The sequence below is a fragment of the Capricornis sumatraensis genome, chromosome 6 (genome assembly GCF_032405125.1).
Source record: "Capricornis sumatraensis isolate serow.1 chromosome 6, serow.2, whole genome shotgun sequence".
NCBI classification, from domain to species: Eukaryota; Metazoa; Chordata; class Mammalia; order Artiodactyla; family Bovidae; genus Capricornis; species Capricornis sumatraensis.
In genome coordinates this window covers 18,937,946-18,959,077 of record NC_091074.1, presented here as the reverse complement: position 1 = coordinate 18,959,077, position 21,132 = coordinate 18,937,946, and the positions used below count along the sequence as shown (strand labels likewise).

Sequence of the window (21,132 nt, the reverse complement as noted above, 5' to 3'; positions counted from 1 at the left end):
CTGATATTTGAACTCAGGTTTGCCTGGTTCCAAAACTTTTGTTCTTTGCTCTAAGCTGTGTTTTACAGTTTATCTGTACACATCTGCTCTTCCAGTTGGTACGATCTTTATGGCCAGTGCCTCTCCTCATCCCTCTTGACATCTTGCTGTGTCTAACACAGTGCTCAGGCATGCTGTTGGCACTGAACAAGCATTTGTTGTTTTGGATTTGATGCCAGAGGGCTCCAAGCCCCTGGGCAGGGACAGATGAGGCATAATGCCTAGAATCATTGCAAAAAATTCCCAGAGTTTATAACTTTTCTCCAAAAGTGCAGAGAACAAGAGATAGTGGCTCAGCTTCAATCCCAGACCACTCTCCTAGTCATCAGTTAGTGATGAGATCTACATGATAACTCAGGGCACACACAGCAGAAGATAGAACCAGAAAGCAGACGGAAAGGTAGGCTTCATAGGTGCAAATACTGAGCCATGAAGAGGTGGTTAAAAGCTGCAGAAGGAAGCAATAGCCTTACTCAAGCAAGCTTATTTGCTTAAATATGTAAGCTCTTTTCTTAGCAAGACCTGGCTGCTGTGTTACAGTGCCTCTAAAGTTTCCTCCAATCCTGGCTTCTGGGAGAGAAATCAAAACAATTCACAAGTCTCTCTCAATACTTTCTGTACTGTTGTTGCTCAGTCGCCCAGTCATGTCTGACTCTTTGGGACCCCATGGACTGCAGCACACCACGCCTCTCTGTCCTTCACCATCTCCTGAAGTTTGCCCAAGTTCACGTCCATTGCACCAGTGACGTCATCCAGTCATCTCATCCTCTGAGACCGTCTTCTCCTTCTGCCTTCAATCTTTCCCAGCATCAAGGACTCTTCCACTGAGTCAGCTGTTCTCATCAGATGACCAAAATACTGGAGTTTCAGTCCTTCCAATGAATATTCAGGGATGATTTCCTTTAGGATTGACTGGTTTGATCTCCTTGCTGTCCCAGGGACTCTTAGGAGTCTTCTCCAGAACCATGTGAAATGAGGGCTGGATTGTGGTACAGTTGGTGAGAGGTTTTTTTGTTTTGTTTTGGTTGGTTGGTTGGTTTTTGGCCACACCCTGCAGCTTGTGGGATCTTAGTTCCCAGGCCAGGGATTGAACCTGGGCCCTGGGCAATGACAGCTCAAGTCTTAAACGCTGGATCACCAGGGAATTCCCCAGTTGATGGGCGTTATTCTTGATTACAATCATTTAACAGAACTGGTGATATTTACTCATAACTACATGCCATAGGCTCTTCCCTGGTGGCTCAGAGGTTAAAGCATCTGCCTGGAATGCAGGAGACCTGGGTTCGATCCCTGGGTTGGGAAGATCCCCTAGAGAAGGAAATGGCACCCCACTCCAGTACTCTTGCCTGGAGAATCCCATGGAGGGAGGAGCCTGGTAGGCTACAGTCCATGGGGTCGCAAAGAGTCGGACACGACTGAGCGACTTCACTTTCACTTTCACTTTCACATGCCATAGGCTAGTGTAAGCAGTTTATATGGATGGATTAACATAAGCCTCACCACAGCACTGTAAAGTGAGAGTGTTACCACTGCCACTCTATAGACGGGGATACCAAGACTCAGGAAGCTTGAGTAACCCGCCCAAGGTCACACACTACATGGCAAAGCCAAGATCAGTACCCTGGCGGTCTACCTCTAGCCCCTGTGACTTGGACGCTGAGCAGTAGGTGGTGCCACAAGCTGGCGTCTGGGGTGCGAGCAGTCCCAGATTCACCCATGTCTGCTGTCCTGGTCCAGGTTCCTGCTGCCTGGCGGGGTCCACAGGCCGGCACAGGCAACTGCCCTGAGCTTGGTTCCTCATCCAGATACTGATAACTGTTTTCTGGAGTCCTTCAATTATTCGAAGGATTAGATGACATTGCATATGTGAAAATTCTTTGAAAACCATGAACCCCGACCCAGAAGTGAATGATGAAAGGTTTGCTAGTGGTCAGGACAAGCCCGGGGAGGGGTCGACAAACTTTTGTAAGGGGCCAGGGAGTAATTATCTTTAGCTTTGCAGGCAGTCTAGTCTCTGTTGTTGCTGTGCTCAGTCGTGTCTGACTCTTGTGACCCCATGGACTGTAGCCCACCAGGCTCCTCTGTCCATGGGATTTCCCAGACAAGAAGACTGGAGTGGGTTGTCATTGCCTTCTCCAGGGGATCTTTCCAACCCACGTATTGAACCTGTGTCTCCTGCTGAGCTATAGGGGAAACCCCTGGTCTCTGAAATAACCATTCAACTCTGCCCTGGTAGCACAAAAGCATCTGTAGATAAGATATAAAGTAATGGGTGTAACTGTGTGCCAATAAAACTTTATTGACAGAAACAGGCAGTGGCTGGATTTGGTACTTCATCTAGAAGAAGGAGTCTAGGGGATATAGCTGAGACAGGTCCTCTGCTCTGTCCCATCCAGTTTTTGTAACAATTTGACTAAAGACCAAGAGAGCATATTGTCAAATTTGGAGGTAACCTTCCGGGGGGCCCACTTTTCTCATCTCAGGGATGGTTAGCCTCCATCAGAGTCAGAGAGACATAAAGTTCCCCCATCCAGTGGCATCTTGTGTGGTGCTGTAAGATGTCAAGTCTCTTCCTGCTTTTTATCCTTCTGCCCTGGAGCTAAGGTGAGGCTGGAGTACTTCCCGGGGAGCCCGGACAGTGTGAGAAGTTGGGAAGCCCAACGTGTGGTGAAGCAGAAAGGTGGTCTCTCAGGAGGGGAAGGTTTAGGTTTAAGGCTGAAGGTTGGTGGGGGTCTGTGAGGTGTTCCCTGCCTCACCTCACGGGACAGCAGCTCGTGCGCCTGGGCTGGCGCGCCTTGGGTCCGGTCTTCCTGGGAGCCGTCCACGTGGCGGCAGGCTGTAGGGAGGGGAGCGGCTTGGGATGCTGGCCCAGAAATGACTGATGACACCCTGCTGAAAGGCAAAGCTCAGTGACAGATGTCTGACTCCGGATTCAAACTCACCCAACAGGCTCCAACACTTGGCAGAAAGCAGCGTGATGACATTGAACTGGGATCACTAACAAGATCTGTGTTTAAGTAAAGGCAACAACCAAGCCACCAAAAGCCAGCTGTACTGATGTGGGATGGAGGAGCCCTCAGGAGGCAGTGTTTCTTTTTAGAGAAATCTGGGCTTGGGGTGGGTGGGCAGAGGACCTGATTATTCATGACTGCCCAGCCCTCCATCACTTGGAGGTGGTGTCGTGTGTGACAGTGAGTTACTGCCAAGAAGGTTCATGCAAATTTAGGCTACATCAGCATACACAGAGGGTCCAGATCAAAGGTGATCTGGGAATTCCCTGGCAGTCCAGGGGTTAGGAATCTGAGCTTCCACAAGGGGCACGGGTTCGATCCCTGGTCAAGGAACTAAGATCCCAAATGCGATGTGGTACAGCCAAAACAAAAACAATGTTGGTCACAGCCCAGCACACCCCGTCCTGGCCAGACCACACCAGGAGTCCCGTGGCTTAAGGCTGTTTACCACTAAAACCTGTGGTATTCCCAGGTGGCATTAGTGGTAAAGAATCCACCTGCCAGTGCAGGAGATACAAGAGACACGAGTTTAATCCCTGGAGAAGGAAATAACAACCCACTCCAGTATTCTTGCCTGGGAAATCCCATGGACAAAGGAGCCTGGCAGGCTACAGTCCATGGGGTCTCAAAGAGTCAGACATGACTGAACAACTGAACTGAGCATGCATGCATGTTGGGAGGATGGCCATTATATTGAGGTATTCAGTTTAGGCCACACATTAAATGAGCACCTACTATGTGTGCAGGGTATTACATTAGGCACTGGGAATGCAAAGACAAACAAGACACAGTGCCTTACCGTGAAAGAGCTTTCTTTTGGACTACAAGGGGACGCTCAAGATGATGTTAAGTCACTTCAGTCATATCTGACTGTGACCTCATGGACTGTAGCCCACCAGGCTCCTCTGTCCATGGGATTCTCCAGGCAAAAATACTGGAGTGAGTTGCCATTCCCTTCTCCAGGGGATCTTCCCAAGCCAGGGATCAAATCCGTGTCTCTTATGTCTCCTGCAATGGCAGGTGGGTTCTTTACCACTAGCACTACCTGGAAAGTCCTTGAAGGGGAGCTGCTGCTGCTGCTAAGTCGCTTCAGTCGTGTCCAACTCTGTGCGACCCCATATCTGACTCTTTGTGACCCCATGGACTGTAGCCCACCAGGCTCCCCTGTCCCTGCGATTCTCCAGGCAAGAATACTGGAGTGGGTTGCAGCAGGCACATAAACTCTAACTTATAATGTGCAAGACCAGGGAATCTCACAGAGGTCTGCAAACCAGGTCTCACGAATGACTGTTGAAGGAATGGGGCTTGCTGAGCCTGGTGTTTCCAACTCACTGAAGAATAATCATGAGGGTGAGGGAAGAGCCTCACAGTGAATTGTTCCTGCCAGAGAAATGAGAAACAGCGAGTATGGGACAGTCGAGGGTGACTAGGATTGTGGCTCCGGTCCGTAAGAGCAGGAGCTGTGGTGGGTCTGTCCATGGCTGTTCTTAAGAGCACACTGCCTCCTCCGTCTGGAAGTCAGGAGGAAGGTTCCTGCCCTTGGAGGGAGGGTGTTCATGGCATCCCCCTGAGACTCAGCTCCCAAGTGGCACTGCAGAGCTGGCTTACCCACACTGCCGGAGACATTGTTCTGTTTCTCGGCATCCTGACCCCATCGTTGCCTTTGCAAGTCCAGGGCCCCTCAGGGTCTCCAGGCTTCCTACCCCAGTGAGTTTATTGAAACCGTGTGGGCTCTGAGCACATCACCTCCCACGGCACTGGGCACACCTAGGTCCCTCTGTTTATACACAAAGCCACTGGGTGCACAGGCAAAATGAAGAGGGTTCTAATCCTTTGCTATTCTGACAGCAAAATCCCTCTCCTTGTTCCAATGATGATGATGATGATAATAGTAAAACCAAAATCATATCTAATATTTATTGATCACTTTCTATGTGCCGGGCACTAAGAGTTTTCATGCATGAATTAATTTCATCTTCACAACAGTCCTAGCAGGGAGGTACCATTGTTATCCTATTTGATAGAAGAGGAAACTGAGGATTTGAAAGGTTAAATGATTTGCCTTAAGCTTATAGATACCTTTAGAGACACAGCCTGGACTTGAACTCAGAAATTTTCTCTCAAAATCCATATACTGAAGTGTTCGGTCATATCCCACTCTTTGCGACCCCATGTAACCTGCCAGGTTCCTCTGTCCATGGGATATCCCAGGCAAGAATACTGGAGTGGGCTGCCATATCCTCTTCCAGGGTATATCACTGACCTAGGGATCGAACCCACATCTGCATCTCTTGCCTTGCAGGTGGATTCTTTACTTTGAGGCATCTGGGAAGGGCTTATACTGAAGAGAATGTAACTCTTGTCGTAGAATGTTTGAAAGACACACAGACCAACAGAACTCTCCTTTAGCCAACTGTTTTTCAGATTTAGGTTTGTACCCCATTTGTGGATCATAAAAAAAATATGGGTTGTGACCATTTTTTGCTAAATGGACAGAACAGAATAGAAAGTCATGAGTATTCATCACACATTTAAGATTATTTCCGTTATGAATATATGTGTGAACTACTTGTCATGTGAAATACATTTGTTAATGCAGGTAACGGTCAAAGTTTGAGAAACATTGATCTAGTCCAATCTGCTCATTTTATAAATGAGTGTACAAAGGTTCAGATGGCAAAGTGATTTTTTTCCACAATCACAGGGTGTTAGTGGAGGACATGGGGCTAAACCCAAGTTTTTCTGACTCTCAGTTTATGTTATCAAGCTTAACTGACTGCAAAGAAAACAAGAAAAGGCAAGAGTAATAATACTGATAGTAGCGGTAATACTGTGTTTTGTGTGTGCGTCAGTCACTCAGTCGTTCCTGACTCTTTGCAACCCCATAGACTAACCCACCAGGCTCCTCTGTCCATGGGATTCTCCAGGCAAGAATACTGGAGTGGAGAAGGGAAGTTGCTATTCCCTTCTCCAGGGGGTCTTCCTGACCCAGGGATCGAATCTGCATCTCCTGTGTCTCCTGCATTGCAGGCAGATTCTTTACCATCTGAGCCACCAAGGGCAGTATTTCTATAATAACAATTATAATAACTACTACTTTTATTGTGTTTTTCTTTTTATCGGAGGATAGTTGCTTTGCAATGCTGTGTTAGTTTCTGCTGCACAGCAAAGTGGATCAGCTATACATGTACAAATATCCCATCTTCTTGGATTTCCTTCCCATTTAGGTCACCACAAAGCACTGAGTAGAGTTCCCTGAGCTATACAGTAGGTTCGCACTAGTTATTGATTTCACGCATAGTATCAATAGTGTATGAGTCCCAATCTCCCAATTCATCCCCCACCCTTCCCCCTACTTTTATCATGTTTAATGTGTGCCAGGCACTTGTCTAAATGCTTTAGACATGTATTATTAACTCTCATAACAACACATTCCAATCCCAAAGAAAGGCAATGCCAAGGAATGTTCAAACTACCGCACAATTGCACTCGTCTCACACAAGAGCAAAGTAATGCTCAAAATTCTCCAAGCCAGGCTTCAACAGTACATGAACTGTGAACTTCCAGATGTTCAAGTTGGATTTAGAAAAGGCAGAGGAACCAGAGATTAAATTGCTACATCTGTTGAATCATAGAAAAAGCAAGAGAGTTTCAGAAAAACATCTATTTCTGCTTTATTGACTGACTACACCAAAGCCTTTGACTGTGTGATCACAACAATTCTTCAAGAGATGGGAATACCAGACCACCTGACCTGCCTCCTGAGAAACCTGTATGCAGGTCAAGAAACAACAGTTAGAACTGGACATGGAACAACAGACTGGTTCCAAATCAGGAAAGGAGTATGTCAAGGCTGTAGATTGTCACCCTGCTTATTTAACTTCTATGCAGAGTACATCATGCGAAATGCCAGGCTGGATGAAGCCCAAGCTGGAATCAAGATTGCTGGGAGAAATATCAAAAACCTCAGACATGCAGATGACACCACCCTCATAGCTGAAAGCAGGGAAGAACTACAGAACCTCTTGATGACAGTGAAAGAGGAGAATGAAAAAGTTGGCTTAAAAATCAACATTCAAAAAACTATGATCATGGCAACTGGTCCCATCACTTCATGGCAAACAGAGGCAGAAACAATGGAAACAGTGACAGACATTATTTTTTAGGCTCCAAAATCACAGCAGATGGTGACTGCAGCCATGAAATTAAAAGACGCTTGCTCCTTGGAAGAAAAGCTATGACCAACCCAAACAGCATATTAAAAAGCAGAGACATTACTTTGCCAACAAAGGTCCATCTAGTCGAAACCATCTAGCTATGGTTTTTCCAGCAGTCATGTATGGATATGAGAGCTGAACTATAAAGAAAGCTGAGCACTGAAGAACTGATGCTTTTCAACTGTGGTGTTGGAGAAGACTCTTGAGAGTCCCTTGGACTGCAAGGAGATCCAACCAGTCCATCCTAAAGGAAATCAATCCTGAATATTCACTGGAAGGGCTGATGCTGAGGCTGAAACTCCAATGCTTTGGCCACCTGATGTGAAGAACTGAGTCACTGGAAAAGACCCTGATGCTGGGAGAGACTGAGGGCAGGAGGAGAAGGGGACAACAGAGGGTGAGATGGTTGGATGGCATCACTGATTCGATGGACACAAGTTTGAGCAAGCTCTGGGAGTTGGTGATGGACAGGGAAGCCTGGCATGCTGCACTCCATGGGGTCGCAAAGAGTTGGACACGACTGAGCAACTGAACTGAACAACGCCATGAGGCAGGTATAATTATTTCTCTCATTCCAGATGAAGAAACTCAGGTAGAGAAACTTCAGGTCCCTTGGGCAACCTAGCTGGTAACAGAGAATGGGAGATTCAAACCCGGACACGCTGGCTTCAGAGTCCACGGCATTAACCAGAATGAAGAGCTGCAGGGCCCTGTCTGTCCTAATATTCTCCCTGAAGGCTGTGATGCCAGCACAGTAGACACCATGAAGTGTGTATCTGAATATAGCATACCCATATAGCTACTTCTTCCACGAGCCCTGGTCTCGGACAGTAACTCCATATTTACCATGTCCTTTAGACACTTGGCTCAAACAGAAAAACCATCTTTTTTGCACAAATAAGATCCCCCCCAAGTTGCCTTGTCTCTCATTCATTCACTCATCCACATATTTAAGACAACAAGCACTTGCAGCACTGAATATAGTAGGTAAGATCATTACTTTTTCCTTTTGGCAGCGCCTCGCCACATGTGGGATCTTAGTTCCCCAACCAGGGATCAGACCTGAACCCTCTGCATTGGAAATATAGAGTATTAACCACGGGACCACCAGAGAAGTCCCCAGAATTATCTTTAAAAGACCAAACTGGGCATAACACCCTACCTTGTTCCAAAAAAGGATTAAGGCAGTTTATGAGGATACGTGAAATACTCTTAAATAACAGGAGATGAGACCAACATAAAGGAAGAACAAGTTGGAGACGCTAAATGAAGGCAAAAATGAGACTAGCAGAAAAAACACTTTCCAGGAAGTCAGTACGCTGGCTGTGGGTGGACCATAAAGGTCTCCAGGTTCCCATTTTAATTGCCTACAAATTCACACATCCTACAAGGCGGTGACAGCAGCTCTCAGTTTGCATTAACTGCCTCCCTGAAAGTGATTTTAATTACTTTAAGATCCACAGCCTCCTTCGGATGAAAACAAACTCATTCCTCAGGATAAGTACTTCTCCTTCTGAGACTAAGGCAGAAAACCCCTCTCTACAGGCCCTCTTCATGGACATTATGTGACAGAACAAACACGGTCCTCAAGGGCAGCCTCACAGAGAGCACAGGATGGCAGTGCGCATGCTGTTCCTGCCAGTGTCCCAGGGAAGGTTGAGGGCATCGTGCTTTAAATTCCAAGATGCGTGATGGTATCAGTCATCTGTGGTATAAAGGGGTATGGGCTCTGAGCACACTGTTCTCTGGTTGCTTGAAAGAAAGTGATCTAAAAAGAGGTGCAACCCAAGGTTCTTTGCAGCCAAGGCATGGAAGCTGCCTAAATTTCCATTGACAGAGGACACTATAAAGAAGACTTGGCACATATATACAATGGAATATCACTCAGCCATAAAAAAGAATGAAATAGGGCTTCCCAGGTGGCTCAGTGGTAAAAAAAAAATCCACCTGCCAATGCAGGGGATATGGGTTAGATCCCTGGTCCAGGAAGATCCCACATGCCACAAAGCAACTAAGCCCTTGCATCACAACTATTAACCCTGTGCTCTAGAGCCCATGAGCCACGACTACTGCAGCCCTCCTGCCCCAGAGCCCCTCCTGCTCTGCAGCAAGAGAAGCCACTGTATTGAGAAGCCTGGGCACCACAACTAGAGAGTAGTCACTACTCTCCATCACTAGAGAAAAAGTCTGTGCAGCAACGAAGACCCAGCACAGTCAAATAAATAAATAAAACATTAAAAAAAAAAAGAATGAAATAATGCCATTTACAGCATCCTGGATAAACCTAGAGACTGTCATACTGATTGAAGCAAGTCAGATAAAGAAGGAGCAATATGATATCCTTTATATGTACAATCTAGAAAGAAATGATACAAATGAGCTTATTTACAAAACAGAAACACACAGACTTTGAGAAGGAACTTATGGTTGCAGTGGGTTGGGTGGGAAGGATGTAAGGAAGGGATAGTTAGGGAGTTTGGGATGTACATGTACACATTGCTGTATTAAAAGGGATAACCAGCAAGGTCCTATACTGTATAGCAAAGGGAACTCTGCTCAACGTTATGTGGCAGCATGGATGGGAGGGGAGTTCAAAGGAGAAAGGCTACATGTGTATGAATGGCTGAGTCCCTTTGCTGTCCACCTGAAACTATCACAACAGTGTTAGTTGGCTATTATTGTTTAGTCACTAGGGACTGTAGCCTGCTGGGTTCCTCTGTCCCTGGGATTTCCCAGGCAAGAATACTTAAGTGGGTTCCCATTGCCTTCTGCAGGGGATCTTCCCAACCCAGGGATCAAACCAATGTCTCCTGCATTGACAGGCAGATTCTTTACACTGGGCCACCAAGGAAGCCCTGTTAATTGGCGATATTCCAATATAAAAAGTTAAAAAGAAAAGAAGTGCTCAGTTTAAACAGCATTTGGGTGAGCTGGTGTTCAGCTCTCTCAAGCCGACACTGCCCCAACCCTCCAGCTCTCCAAAACCAGGCTCTCCTTTGCAGAATTTGGCATGGAGCATAAGATACTACATCATACTGTTCTAAGGCATGTGTGTGTTATGGTTTTAAATCCTCCCAGAGCAAAAATTACATCTCTTATTCCCCAGCTATAGACAAATGTTTGTGTTCCTCCCAAAGTCATGTGTTGAAATCCTAACCCCCAAAGTGAAGGTATTACCATCAAGGAGGTAGGGCCTTCGGAGGTAATTAACTCATGAGGGTGGGGTCCTCTGGATGGGATTAGTGCCTTTATAAAAGAGACCCTGGAGAAATTCCTTGCTCTTTCCTCCACATGAGGACACAGCAAGAAGACAGCCACCTATTAACCAGAAGTGAGCTCTCATCAGACAGAATGTGCCAGCACCTTGAATTCAAACTATCTAGCCTCCAGGACAGTGAGAAATTAATGTTTTGTTTTGTTTTGTTTTGTTTTGCTCCTTACTTTGGGTTTAATTTGTTCTTTTCTTCTTCTTTTTTGAATAACAGAACCACATTTATTTAAGAATGTGTTCCAATATCAAGTGGCAAAGTTCAACAATGCAAAACTGAAATTACTTTTGCACCAACCTAATAGTTTTACACATCAGAATGCATACGTTTCAGTGCTACTCTCTCAGTTCTTCTCACCTTCTCCTTCCCGGCCTATCCCCCTCAGCCTGCCATAATGCTTGTCTTTTAAACCATCTGGTCTGTGGTAGTTTGTCATGGCAGCCTGAACGGACTAAAGACGCCAGGGCTTACTCTGGTGTCCTGCACTCACTAAGCACTCATGTGCAAGTTAAGCATTTCCTGAGGCTGTTGATGGCAATAACTGCTGCTGTCCAGAAAGGATTCAGTTAAGGCAAGAGAGGAGCCCATATTTCACCAGGAGCTCTTGCTGGCACAGTTCTGCAGTCCACATTGCTGTAACGCTCCCTCTTTCCACCAGACTAGATCCCCAGATGTCCCCCTTTCTGCTGCATCATTGCCGTGATGGGAATTCAGATTTCTCGGTGGAGGCATGACAGACCAGGGGAAGAAGACACAGGTCCTGATGACCACCCTTTATCATCACAGTGCTCTCACAACCGTCATGGATAAGGGCGAGCCTCCTCTAACTCCTGAACTCCATCACAGGGGACGTCTTCCCTAAAGGGCTAATTGGAGGAGTTTCTGAGCACATGAACGTCTAATCTCAATTCTCTTGTGCATGAACTTAAAGCCTGGTAGTCTGTACTGTCCAAAACATGAACCCAGAACAGAATGGAAACATAATAGGGGAACCACCAGTCCAGATGATAAAATGAGTTGAAGACACAGAAAGACTTAGAAGAATTTGGGAAGAATGGACTGATGCTGGTTCCTTGGGAAATGATGGAATCCCACGGGTATAGAACCCAGCGATGGTGTGGGAGAATCAGAGGAAAGCTCCCAAGAGGATGCTGGTGGGGGATGGATAGTTAGGTAGAAGGGGTAGAAAGCTCAATTGAGAACAAAATTTGGGTAATGGCTGAATTAACCTTCTGAGAGGGGATGCTGAGATGTTGCATAACCACAAGTACAGTATTTGCCTTTTATTTTGAATACTTGGATAAACCAAGAAATTGAGAGAAGCCCATGAGAATTTTTATAAGAATACTATTTTATAGGGACTTCTCTGGCAGTCCAGTAGACTTTGCCTTCCAATGCAGGGGGTGCAGGTTCAATCCCTGGTCAGGCAGCTAAGATCCCACATGTCTCATGGCCGAAAAATCAAAACATGAAACACAATAACTTTGTAACAAATTCAGTGAAGACTTTGAAAATGGTCCACATTGGAAAAACCTTTTAAAAAAAGAGTAGTAATTTAGGTAATGAGGTTTTAATTTTGTAATATTGAAGTAAGAACAAGCATTTGTTCTACAATCAGATATTATCCATCAGGTGTTCAGACATGGCACTTCCTGCAGTGGATGATTTTAGCATCCAGTTGTCAGATGCATAAGCTTTGTGTCAGTGAGGAGGTTTTGAAGCCTAAGAGTGGTTCAAACAGAACTCCTCTTGTCTTAGTCAGCTAGGGCTGCCATAACAAAATAACACAGGCCAGTGGTTTAAGCAGCCGACATTCATTTGTCACAGTTGTAGAGCCTGGGACGTCCAAGATCAAAGTGTAGGCAGGACTTCCTTGGTGGCCCAGTGGTTAAGAATTTCACTGCCAATGCAGGGGACACCAGTTTCACCTGGCCTGGGAAGAGTCCACGTGCTACGGAGCAGCTAAGCTCCTACGCCACAACTGCTGAGCCCATGGTCTAGAGCCCACAGTCTGCACCTGCTGAGCCTGCATGTCCTTAAAGTCCATGCTTTGCAATGCTCGGAGAAGCCACATGCCTCAGCTGGAGAAAGACCTCATGCAGCAACAAAGACCCAGGGCAGCCAAAAAAAGCACAGGCAGATTTGGTTGTTGGTGAGGGCTCTGTTATTGGCTTCAGAGGGCCCTGTCTCCCTGTCCCCACTTAGCAGAGATCTCTGTCTTTCTCTTTCTGTGTCTCTCTCCTCTTTTCCTATATGGTCGCCAATCCCATCATGAGAGCCCCATCCTCATGACCTAATTAGCTCCCTGGAGCCCCACTGTCCAAATACCATCACACTGGGGGTTAGAGCTTCATGCATACATTTTGGAAGGGACACAATTCAGTCCATAGCCAATCCTGTGCCAGGTGACCTCTGCAGGGCACTGGAGAACACATTCTGTCCCAAAAGAGGAAGCAGCTCCAGCAGGACATCTACCAGAAGGCCAGGCTAGTTCTGGTTTACTCTGAACCATAAATCTCCCATCACCTTGGTATTTAAACGGAGCATCCCTGGAGGTCTTCAATCAGGACAATTGGAAGAAACTTCCTACTGAAGCTCAGGCAGAGCCCCTTTGAAGAACCGCAGGCTTATCCATCAGATTCCTAAGTCCCCTCTCCAAGGGAGAGGCAGCTGGGGACAGTAGTCCTTTATTGGCGGTTGTTGTTGTTTAGTTGTTGTGTCCAACTGTTTTGCGACCCCATGGACTGTCCATGGAATTTCCCAGGCAAGAGGTTGCCATTTCCTTCTCCAGGGGATCTTCCCCACCCAGGCATTGAACATGAGTCTGCTGCTTGGCAGGCAAATTCTTTACCACTGAGTCACCTGGGAAACCCATCCAGAGGCCCACATGATTTTCCAGACAAGAACCTGGGGAGGTGACAGTGGCCAGGCTACAGAGCCAAGAGATAAAGCCCAACACTCTGCTTCATCAGATTGGTTCCAATCCACCCCTAAATCTTCATCCCCACAGGCACTGTGGTACTCATGAACTTCGGGTTCAAAGGTAATCATGATGATCAAAATCCTCCCCAGGTTTTCACACGGAATAAATAAGGAAGCAAGGCAACTTTTCCATGAGATTAGGAAACCATGTGCCACCTTCCCTTCTGAAACTTCCAGAATGGTCATCGTAAATCCCATTCAACTTCCAAGCCAGGAGAAAAAAAACAACTCTCTGTGTCGAGCTGGGTAGCCCTTCTGGTTAGAAACCCTCCTCTGTTTTGAATGGGAATTTGTCTCGTTACAAAATCCACCCATTCACTTAGTTCTACCCTCTGAGACCACACAGAACTCTGCCCACCCTTTCCCACCTGGCAGCCTGTCAGACACCAGAAGGGAATCTTCGTTCTCCAGCAACCCTTCTCTGCCCAAGAGATGATGCCCTTCCAGGCCTCCCAGGCCTTCCAGGGATCTGCCCCAGGGTCCCCACCAGCCTGGCTCTCACCTCTAGACCCTCTTCCATCACCTAAAATTTCTCACTCAGCTGAGTAGTTGTAACACCATAGCTCAGCTTTCCTGCTGCGCTGAAACACTTTCCAAAAATTCTGGAAATCTGTTATGGTCATGGCTGCCAAGCCCACAAAACCCAAATCCCAATCTCTCACTGAGCAGCCCAAGAACATGTGCAAAAAAAAAAAAAAAAGAAAGAAAAGAAAACCCTTTGGCTGGACATCATCTCTTGGTCCCTGGGATGAATCATAAGTTTCTTTCATTGTTGCTCTTGGCTGCTCCCCCCAGGTCAAAGTTGATGGTTGATGAGACAGATACCACCCCTAGTGATACCCTCTGCTCCGAGTGTGGAAATCACAGGGCAAAGGCAGCACTGAATATCCCAGCACAGGGTCCAGGTGATTAGACTCATTGACAGAAGGTGACACAAGACCAGGACTCGCTCCTGAGGGGTCATCTGCAAGAGTTTAGCCTCCCTTTTCCTGCGTTTCCCTCCCAGAGTTAAGGGCAGGAATTAAGATTTAAGTCAAGGACTCCACTCAGCACTCCAAGTCAGCTCTGTGTTGCAGGAGACTTTCTTTGACTAACCCCTCACACACTCCCCACCAGGATCTCCATGCAGCACCCTCACTTCCTCTGTCTGCATCTCCACTGGGTCACCACAGCACTTGTGTGTCAACTTCACAGGCACCATCACAGTCCCTGTTGCATTCTGCCATGAGACAGGACTCTGCCTCTGTGCTCCTGCCTTGTCCCCTAGACTGGGACCTCCTGGAGGGGAGCTCCTGGGTCTTATTTATCAGTATCTCCGATCCTAGCATGGAATCTGACACAAAGGAGGCACTCATGTAAGATGAATGATGCTGAAATGAGCTGATGCCTTGGCCTCACTTTGTCAAGCCTTTCATATCTCCATGGACATAGGTGGGAATTGAGCATCCCTCCCTCTGGGTGGGAGTCAGGAGAGACCACCATGGCCTCCATGCCTGTGTTCCACCATCTCCATCACAGTGGGATGACCTGTGTGTGAGCTGGGCTCCTCAAAGTATGGGATCCTCCACCTGATCCCTTCCTGAGTCCATTAACTCTGCTTCTTCCTGGTTAGAGAACGTGGTCCAAAATCCAGACCATCACCAGCCTATTCTATAAGCAGAAACTGGGGAGAAGAGCCCAGCTGACGTGGGGCAAATTCATCCCACCCCCAGGAATCACAGAGGGGCAGCAGGTTGACCACAACCCTGATTAACCTCAGCAATGAAGTGTCTTGTAACTATTTCCATCATATCCCAGGACAGGGGAACCAGCCTGCTCAGTACAAACCACAGCACAGAGCTCTGGGGAGGCCCAGTGTAACGCACAGTGTCAACACGATGAGTCAGGACAAGGCAGAAGCCTCTTAAGAGTGGCTAGGTCTCTGCTCCGGGACTTGGAGATTTCCCACCCTCACATAGCCCCTGCCAACTCATCCAACATGACGTGAGCAGTGCTGTTCAGGATCATGCCTGGTCAGAAAGACCAGCCAGCTTCTCTCTTTGTGGTTTCCATGGTAACAAGGGGGTTGTTTGGACTCCTGACGGTGGGAATGAACAGCAGAGGCTCCCCCTCCCCATTTCCCATCCACTCTCATCTCCTGCTCACTTAAAGGCCAGGGTGGCAAAGGATGCTCTTACCTGCTAAGATGAAGATGCCCACAAGAATCAGGAAGACCAGCAGGTAGAGCCCGAGGACTGCATGCTTCAGGGCCGACAGGGAGCCCAGCTGGGTACAGCATCCACCTGCTCGTCCTTTGTGGCATGGACCTAACAATAAGGGTGGGAAGAAGAGGGGAAAAGACATTTGAAAATTCCCAAAGCCACTTTGCTCTTTTGGTCTCATCTCTCCCTGATGTACGTGGATATTCATGTGGCAGCGCTCCCCAGCCCCCTATCCCCCACCACACACACCCTCTGCACATCTGTAATGCAGGTGGAATGGTAGGGAGCGTCTCAGAACTGTGATAAGCTTTTCAGCTTCTCTCTCTCTCCTCCTAACCTCTGCTCATGAATGAGCCAGAAGGCATCCCAACAGCTCACATGGCCACACAAACCCACCCTCCTGGAGCCAGTGCAAGTAGCAGAGAAAGCCAGTATAGGCTGCCCTTTACAAATGTGATTGTCCCACGTGATCAGGAGAAGACGGAGAGCATTTTAAAAAGAGGTTGCAAACTCCAGCTTCTAACAGTGGCAGGTAAGGGAGGTGGGCCAGGTGGATCTGGGGAACCCAAGAGGGCATGCCCCATCTGGAAGCGGTTGCTATGTCGGAACGAGGGCCAGGTGTTGACGGGTCCAAAAATTTTAAGACAAGCCAGAAATGATTTAAAGAAATCTCCCTTTTTTATGTGTTGACAACTAATTAAGGGGGGGAAAAAGACAAAGGAAAGAAAAAACCACTAGGGAGTGTAAATAAAATGAAACATTTCTACGGCAGGGCTGACCACCAGTTTACAACCTTGGGTTTAGATTTACAGGAAAGCATAGTTCAGAACTTCATCCTGTGAAACTATTCAAGGCTCACCAGGTTCTGGTCAAAATGGAACAGCAAAATACCAGAGTTCTAATGGACCTTGGGACTTCCCAGGTGGCATTAGTGGCAAAGAAGACACCTGCCAACTCAGGAGATGCAAAAGACATGGGTTCAATCCTTGGGTTGGGAAGATCCCCTGGAGGAGGAAATGGCACCCCATTCCGGTATCCTTGCCTGAAATATCCCATGGACAGAGGAGTCTGGCTGGCTACAGTCCATGGAGCTTCAAAGAGTCAGTCACGACTGAGTGTCTGAGCACAATGGACCCCACGGATTGTCTAGTTCAACCCCTTCAGTTAATAGATAAAGGCTGTCAAATGTAAGGGACAGACCATGGGGTGAGGATGCCAGGTCCTGATTCCAGGTCATCTTTCCATGAGAATTCTTCTTCAAGCCTCCTTCAGACGACTGCTACAGAGGCCAGCAAGCTCACCTGTCTCCACCTACTCGGTTGACTGACAGAGGAGAGGAAGAGAGGCCATCCTGCCCTGACTCCCAGCATGGCAAATAAGAAATGATGGAGCTTTTTTTTTTTTCATAACGTGCACGTATTATGTTCAATCCCCACCCCCTGCAAGGGAGAGTATTGCCAACTAGAGAACTGTTCATTGCACAGGGAGGCAGATGTGGGAGCCAGAAAAGGTTGACAACAGATGTTGAAATAATTGGTATTCAAAAAACATTTGTAGAGATGCTGTGATAGGACTTCCTAGCGGTCCAGTGGTAAAGACTCCATGCTTCCAAGGCAGGGGACACAGGTTCAATCCCTGATCAGGGAACTAGGATCCCACATGCCATGAGGCACAGCCAAAAGATATCCAATTTTTTTTTAAATGAAGAAAAAAAAGATGCTGAGATGTTTGTGATCCTTGGTACCTTGGGATTCACCAGGGAGGTGCTTCGGGGGCTCCTTATTACCTATCAGGTAGCATTGCCATAGCTCACCAGAGGTACTGTTCAGTGAGGAACATTTTCCCACTCATTTATTCTATTTTATTGAAAATACTGTTGCTAAAACAGCTAAGTAGAACTCTTACATAATATTTCCATAAAACATCGGGTACGACTTGGAACACGTTGTCGAGAAATACAAATTCAATTACCATTCTCGTCAACCCTCAAATGTTAGCAAATTTTGAAGAGTTAACCTGATTTTCCACTAAGTCTTGCGCAAAGTACATCTTTCTAATGTACCCTAAATGTTCTTTTCCAGAATGTTCTATCTCTTCCCACACAGTATGATCTATAACCTGTTTTGCTCCTAAATATGGAAGCTTCTTGTAGCATTTTGTCATTTTTGTTTGTTTCTCATGAGAACAGCTGGCTGGCCAGTTGCAACTCAGTAGAGAAAAGTTTATTTCCCTCAGGAACCTGAGTTTATTTCCCTCAGGAACATAGGCATAGCATCATGTATTGCACAACTATTTTTCAATAAAAATTTAAAGCCTTTATTGAACTTGTGGCAATATTGTTTCTGTTGTTTATGTTTTGGTTTCTTGGGTCCCAAGGCATGTGGGATCTTAGCTCCGCGACCAGGGATCGAATCCACAGCCCTTGCATTGGAAGGCTCAGTCTTAACCACTGAACCGCCAGGAAAGTCCCTAAATATTAGTATCAGCGCTCCTGCTCTAAGCCCTGCTTCCTCCTGAGATGATGATGAGAAGGATGGCAGCCTAGCTATTGGGAGGGACCAGAAGATACCCAGGCTGAAACGCCATTATCCTTACATTTATCTCAAACTCATCTTGGGCTTCTCCATTTGTTGGCTTTGTTTGACACCTTCCTATTTCTCTTGAAGGTTTAATTAAGTTTAACCATACACTGTTAACCATTCCAGTTTCACTGGACAATTATATGTTCATTATAAAAAGAATCTATTCTCTCAAAAAGATGTTGATATAATTTTTTTTGCACATAACTTTTTTACTAAGGCACAACACTGCATTATACCTTGCCTGAGCTTGCTGCTAAGTCACTTCAGTCGTGTCCGACTCTGTGCGACCCCATAGACAGCAGCCCACCAGGCTCCCCCATCCCTGGGATTCTCCAGGCAAGAACACTGGAGTGGGCTGCCATTTCCTTCTCCAGTGCATGAAAGTGAAAGTGAAGTCGCTCAGTCGTGTCCGACTCTTAGTGACCCCATGGACTGCAGCCCACCAGGCTCCTCCGTCCGTGGGATTTTCCAGGTAAGAGGACTGGAGTGGGGTGCCATTGCCTTCTCCTGCCTGAGCTTGAGGAAGTCCATTGAGTAAGTTGAGCATTAATACAGTAAAAGATTAAGTGCAAACAATACAGAGTCATGGATTGACTAGTGAGGCTACTTCATGATTTATAAAGGGATGCGTTAGTGCTAATTGCCATTCAGTTTGAAATTTTTCAGCTTGAGAAGGAAAACAAAATAATCGGGACCTCTTTTTCCTCTAGGGATGAAAACATTTCCTAAACCAATGAGTTACGAGGGCAAAGCTTCTTCTCTTTTACTCCCACTAATTAGAACATCATCCCTTGATTGTCAAGTCTGTGCTGACCTTCAATGTTGGCAAAATGAGGGGAGGAAAATCACAGAGTCAAGAAGACTACGGACTTGCATCTTGTTTTGTTGTTGCGTGTTTGTTTCTCGCTCACTGTAAGAGTGGGTCAAACTTCAGTGATACAGTTCTAATTTTTTCCCATCAAAAAAAGAGTGGAGAGAATTCCCTGTTGGTCCAGTGGTTAAGACTCCACACTTAAACACTGCACGCGGCACAAGTTTGACATCTGGTCAAGGAATTAAGATCCAGCATAGTGCATAGCCTGGTCAAATAACTTTTTTTAATTAAAAAAACAAAAAGAGTAGCTCCCTTCTCCTCTACCCGAGGCTTCTGTCTAATAAGTGCCACTGGTGACAGGTCCCTTAGTCCACAAACACACACGACACAGAACTTCCTCTGAGAGAGCTCAGTTCTTTTAAAAAACTATTACTTTGTACATTACACAAAATCTGTTTTAAACAGAACAAGGGTTTCAAACAGAGATTTTCCACCAATGATTAGACAAGCGGAACTCCACTGAATGATTCTGGCAAGATGGCTAGTGAATAGGATTGTAAGGGAAAGAAAGAAGACAATATAGGGTAAAGACGAGTTACTAAGTCTGCCCAAAACATGTTTATTAATTTTTTTAATGTAGTATGGCAGCAGCATGTTAGCTGAGTAAACCATCCAAATTATTTAAGTTTAGTGGAAGATTGAATATGCTCCGAAACCATGCAATCAGTAATATATTCACTTATTTACTTTCTTGAAAAGTAAAAGAAATGAGCCATCAAGCCATGAAAAGATATGGAGGAAACTTAAGTGCCTATTAGTAAATGTGTGCATGTGTGCAGTCATTTCAGTCGTGTCCGACTCTTTACAACCACGTGGACTGTAGCCTGCCAGGCTCCTCCGTCCATGCAATTCTCCAGGCAAGAATACTAGAGTGGGTTGCCATGCCCTCCTCCAAGGGATCTTTCCGACCCAGGGATCAACCCCCACGTCTCTTATGTCTCCTGCACTAGCAGGCTGCTTCTTTGCTGATAGCACCATCTGGAAAGCCCATATGAGTAAGTAAAAGATGCCAATCTGAAAAGGCTACTTACTGTATCACTCCAGCTGTATGACATTCTGGAAAAGGCAAAACTATGAGGACAATAATAAGATCAGTGGATGCCAAAGGCTGGGAGTGGGACGGATGAATAGGTAGAGCACAGAGGACTTCTAGGGCAGTAAAACCACTCTGTATGATACCATAATGATGGATGCATATCACTGCACATTCGCCTAAAACATTGCACATTTGTGCAGAGCAGCAAGAGGGAACCCTAATGTGAACCATGGACTTTGGATGATAACGACGTCAACGTAGGTTCGTCAGTTGTGACAGGTGTACCTCCCTAGCGGGGGATGTTGATTGTAAGGGGGGCTGTGCATGTGTGGGGCAGGGGGCATGTGGGAACTCTCTGTAGTTTCCACTGAATTTTACTGTAAAACCTAAAACTGCACTAAAAATTAGTCTACTAAAAAAAAAGGAAAGGTTTTGACTTATGGATCGTTGAGATAAAAGTTCTGTTGCTGTTCAGTCACTAAGTTGTGTCCAACTCTGCGATGCCACGGGCTGCAGCATGCCAGGCTTCCCTGTCCTTCGCCATCTCCCAGAAAAAGAAAAGTGAACATTGCTCAGTTGTGTCTGACTCTTTGCGACCCCATGGAGTATAGTCCATGGAATTCTCCAGGCCAGAATGTTGGAGTGGGTAGCCTATCCCTTCTCCAGTAGACCTTTCCGACCCAGGAATCAAACCAGGGTCTCCTGCATTGCCAGTGGATTCTTTACCAACTGAGCTAGTTTGCTCAAATTCATGTCCGCTGAGTCAGTGACGCCATCCAACCATATCATCCTCCATTGCTCCCTTTTCCTCCTGCCCTCAGTCTTTCCCAGCATCAGGGTCTTTTCCAATGAGTCAGTTCTTTGCATCTGACAAAGCGTGGTTCACTGGAGGAGGGAATGGCAAACCACTCCAGTATTCTT

At 46.4% G+C, this 21,132-nt stretch overlaps 1 protein-coding gene and 1 non-coding gene across 3 annotated transcripts in view; one reads left to right on the top strand and one right to left on the bottom strand.

Moving 5' to 3' along the window:
* The window catches only part of SCARA5 (scavenger receptor class A member 5), a 126,035-nt gene that overhangs the window by 82,789 nt on the left and 22,114 nt on the right, over nt 1-21,132 (bottom strand). Inside the window, exon 2 of one of the 2 annotated variants that reach the window (XM_068974658.1) lies at nt 15,696-15,824. The exons of the other annotated variant lie outside the window; for it this stretch is intronic. Coding sequence (XP_068830759.1) covers nt 15,696-15,824 — 129 coding nt within the window. The remainder of the gene's footprint in view (nt 1-15,695; nt 15,825-21,132) is intronic. 2 annotated transcript variants of the gene reach the window in all.
* TRNAS-GGA (transfer RNA serine (anticodon GGA)) lies at nt 1,270-1,341 on the top strand. The gene has a single exon. It is a non-coding gene; the product is annotated as a tRNA-Ser (tRNA).